Source organism: Sesamum indicum, linkage group LG15 (genome assembly GCF_000512975.1).
Source record: "Sesamum indicum cultivar Zhongzhi No. 13 linkage group LG15, S_indicum_v1.0, whole genome shotgun sequence".
NCBI lineage: Eukaryota > Viridiplantae > Streptophyta > Magnoliopsida > Lamiales > Pedaliaceae > Sesamum > Sesamum indicum.
The window spans coordinates 3,959,612-3,964,477 of NC_026159.1; the positions used below are offsets into that span (position 1 = coordinate 3,959,612).

The 4,866-nt window shown below is 31.0% G+C and overlaps 1 protein-coding gene across 1 annotated transcript in view; it reads right to left on the bottom strand.

Annotated features, from left to right (window-relative positions):
* Positions 3,622-4,866, bottom strand: part of LOC105177794 (probable indole-3-acetic acid-amido synthetase GH3.1) — a 2,885-nt gene continuing 1,640 nt past the window's right edge. Inside the window, exon 4 of the mRNA XM_011101044.2 lies at positions 3,622-4,853. Coding sequence (XP_011099346.1) covers positions 4,048-4,853 — 806 coding nt within the window. The 3' untranslated portion in view covers positions 3,622-4,047. The remainder of the gene's footprint in view (positions 4,854-4,866) is intronic.

Here is a 4,866-nt window from a genome sequence, read left to right on the forward strand (position 1 = left end):
GCTGATAGGTCCATTTCTCGATGAGTGTATACATGACAAGCAATCAGAACATCAACTCCAGCTCGTGCTTCCCTCAATTTTATTTTATAAAAATAAAGTTGAAAATTGAAATTCATGTCTATTTTCTCTTGAAAAATAATCGCGAAATTCATGGATTCAAAATATTCTCATTTTTATAATTTTTTTTTGTTTTTTGATTTGTCGTTCAAAGTTTCGGAGTAATTAATTTTAAGAATGTATTATTTTAGCTGACGATTTGTGTAAAAGTTGTTTCTTGTTTACTATAAATATTTTTAATTATTTAATTATGGTGTGTTTTAATTTTCTCTTTCATATTTAAGTTGATTATTTTTTTCTTTATTTATTATTATTTTTTAAAGTGTATTTTCTTTAATTGTTTCCCTAATTTGATTGTGCCCAATCATCTCATTTCCCTAATTACAAAATGAGTGTTTTTATTTTTTTTGAGACAAGAAAACGAGCTTTATTAAAAACTAATAAGAGATATAATAATTATGATTCTTTCGTGATAACCAAAATAGATAGAAAATTCAATAATTAAAGAGCAAAGTTTTCTACTAAATTTTATTAACAAATTTTTTAATAATATTTTAATGTATTTCAAGCTTATACATAAATATATTCTTATTAGTAACTATCTTCAGACAACGAAGATGGTTGTCTTTTATTTTTTAAAAATAATATTTATGCAGTTATTTTTATTGATATATTTCTTCATATATATTATGAATATTATTTTTTTTATTAAAATTGATGAATTATAATTTAAAGAACACAGTGTTTGGTGCATCATCTATCTAAAAGTATTTGTTTCAATCGATTTGACATAATTAAAAATTTTATAAAATATAATTTAATTTAACTCGTGCACAACACAGACTGGGCGCTAATATGAATCAATGAAAACATCAACTTCTCGTGGTGCCCTCATATTTATTTTAACAAAATAAAGTTGAAAATCATGTAATTATTTATTGGGAAAAATAATCAGCACTTATCTCCCTATATGTTCAACTATATTTCTAGATGTTTTAAAGGACAATTTTGTCCTCCTTTTAATTTAAACCTTACCTACCAATAACCATTTATTTTCTAATAAAATAACTGGGCAACATTAAAATAAAGTCAAAATTTCAATTTATCCACAAGATTTAAGTTTACTTTTAGTTTCCTTTTTATTAAAGAATAGGACTTCCCAAAAAATAAAAAAATAAAAAATTAGGAAATAGAAAGACAAGAGCTAAGATCATGACAATGAAGGCAACAACGTGTTCGATAAATCCGTCTAGTCTACGACAAGTTTTGAAATTTCAGATTTTGGGAGGGTATGATCGTTTTCATGTGTAAAATCCATACATAAATTCGAGACAAGGAAATAAAATATAATATCCTGAAATTCAAAATCCAAAAATTTGACTAAGAATGACACACTATTGACCCTCCTTTCAGTTTGTCTGTTTCAATTATTATTAGAAATAATTATACTCTCTTTTTTTAAAAAAAAAAAATTGATATAATTACATGTAGATTTTCTGTAATTGGGGAAATTACATCTAATACTTTTGAAGTTTGTCTCCATGTAACAAATAAGTACCAAGTTGGTCAAAATTTACTGAATAAAAAAATTGAATGAAAATCAATATTTACCCTCGATTGATTTATTACTCACCTATTGCAAGTCGAATAATTTTTTTTTAACTAAATTACTCTTATAACGGTGAAAATATAGCTTCTCAAATGCATTAATGCATGAAAACGTATGATGGTAATTTGGTTATAGCAAGATTTATTTGACCTGCAATATATCAATAATAAGTCAATCATGGTTAAATATTTTTTTCTCTTTTTTTTTGTTAATATAAGTAAATTTGGCGAATTTTGACTAATGAAGGGACTTATTTGTTAGAATGAGACAAACCTCAGAGGTGCCAGATATAATTTCTTAAATTAAAGGGGGTTTATGTGTAATTATACAGATATGAGAGAAAGAGAGTATAATTATCCCTTATTATTAAGGGTTACTTGAAATTATGTACACTTTAATGGTAAGTAAATTGAAGAGCGTAGTATATAATTGTACTAGGAAGATTAGAATGTTTGGAAACATTATTAATTGGTGGTGGGTTGGAACAGCAAACCTACTGAACAGGCCCCGAAGAAGAGTTTGGACACAACTATGAATGGGCCGACAAACACTTGAGCTCCACTTGCAACTTGAAAATTGTATTTGGACCAGCTTGGAGCATACTTCACCAGTAATTCAATTTTTTATTTAATTGAATTAATAAAATTAAAATAATTAAATTACAATAAAAACTGATAATCTGAATTACTGTAAAATGCGTACAAATATGAAACTATCAGTAAAGTAATTAATCACACAAGATTATTATTTATTGAATAGACAAACGTAGTTACAGGCATTTGTCGTACCAATATTTGAATACTCAAAGTTACCCTTAATTTCACTTCTTTTCTACACAACATATTTAGTCACAACAGTAATTTCAATTTTCTTTTTTAATAATCTCATAGTTTTATAATTTTTTTTCCTCTCACCCACTACTTCATATTTCTCGATCTGAAAACTTCTCTATATTTATTTTTTTTTATAAAATTTCTATATTTCTAATAAACTCTCAATCTTACATCATATTTTTTTTTATATACTCGCAGGAGCGCGTGCAATGACAACTAATGTTTTATATATTTCAACTTTTTCCATATTTGAACCTTGCTCCTATTTTTCTGTAGTTATCTCAGCCAATCTGATAGCATGAGTATTTAATAGGGTTACATGTAATTTACATATTGTGATACGTGAAATGAGCAAATATTATGTGAAAAAAGAATTAGCAAATTACCCCCCTTTTAATGGTTTAGATGAAGGGTAATTTACTTCATTTCTAAAACATAGAGAATAATTTGTTATTTTATTTTTTACAAGGATTAAATTATATTTTTCCCATATTTAATATATATTATTAATTGTCTCCAAGAAAATAGCAGGTTATTATAATTAAATTGTGCAACTCACCCCAAAATCCGACAACGAATTGCCAAACGGTATATTGGAAATCTATTGTCCCAACTGAATTTGATCAGACTTAATTATTAGTTATATTATATATATATTAATAAATTAATTATAAATTATCATATAATTATATATAAATCTAGAACACAAACGTACGTAATTCTAGATTTTCTCTTGCAAATGATATATATTACCTCTTTATATTTCATCTAATTTTGTGCATGCTGATTTTATAAAATATATATCTCTCTATATACACAGTGATGTTGATTCTATATGTGAAATACAATATAAAATATAACATCAATTTATAATAGAAAATTTTAAAATTTTTAGATATATATTTTTCGAGCTTATAAAATTTTAAAATATTTAAATAAAATAAGATAATCGAACTTATAAGTTGATAACTCCTTCATAACTTTTGAATTTTATAAACTTATTCTGTAAAACATTAATTTACTAAGCAATTCTCATCATACTTATAAGTTTTCGGGTATATTAAAAAATACTACAAACTCATTAATTAATACTTTTCTAAACTATATCAAACGTAAATCATAGAAAGATTTACAAAGACTTGAGATTTATTTGTGCTTTATTTTAACTCACGTTCAAAAGCTTTAAGCACGAGGACCGCGTGCGGCTTCAGCTAGGTAAAAGTAAATTCCATGTACAAATATTAATCCACGGGGTACAAACAAAGATACTCCCAATAGTTGAGATTCAGATTTCGACAGCTTAAATGGCACTTCTCATACCGCGAAAGGCCGAGACCGAATCCGACTAATGAGAAACAACGTTAAATCAAGACACTTTCTAAAGCTTAGATCATACGGTCCACATTCAACAAAGATTCTTCCGGTCCATGCATATGCGTATCCCAAGGGCATGTTTGTTTGTTTGTTTGTAGCTAGCTAATCAGACTCTCTGATCAAACCTTTACTCCAAATATTCCCTTCATCCAACCACGTCACTATTAACCTGAATCAAACACGCCGCTCCGGTGTCCAATTTGGCGCAGCAGGGCTGAAATGCGCCGACAGCACCCGTGCGTCCAGAAGCTCCACGATGGGCGTGAAGCTCACGCACCTTGGTGCTTTGTACTGGTTAATTGACGCGCCTCTTGATATTGCGTAATCCATGAGCTCCTCAAATGTTCCATTTCTTACAACCCTAATTTCGAGTGGGCCGACCGAGTTATCCGCGACCCGGCTCTGTCTATACACTGAATTCATCGACTCTTCCATGGCGAAACAACATTGGGCTAAAACCTCACCGGTCGGGGCGTGGGCCGGATCTTTTACTAGCAATTCCCAGTATATAACGTAATGCCCCGGAATTGTCTTTGTATCGGCGTAGCTAGTGTACTCCACTACTGTAGTGTTGAACTCACGCAACAAAACTGAGGCATTTTCGACGGCCTTCTGCAACTCAGACTCGTCGGTCTTGTCGGCATCGATGCTGAGCAAGACATTCTTCCGCCTTATGAATTTGAACTGGGGGGCTGAGTTGTGGAACTCTGTAACACGGAGGATGTCGCCGACTCGGTATCGGCACAGCCCAGAGTAGGTGGTCACAACCAGTTCGTACTCCTTGCCGACTTCCACGTCGGCCAAATCCACCAGCTGCGGCGGCGCGTCCCGGGAAAGCTGCACCGGGTTGGCAGGGTCGTGGGGGATGAACTCGAAGTACCCCATGTTAGGCATGATTGTGTAAGAAACTTCTGATGGCTTTGTCATGGGCTTCAAATTGAGCCCGAAATAACATTCTGAGGATGCGTACATGGTGCAAGCTTGTGGCAGGGC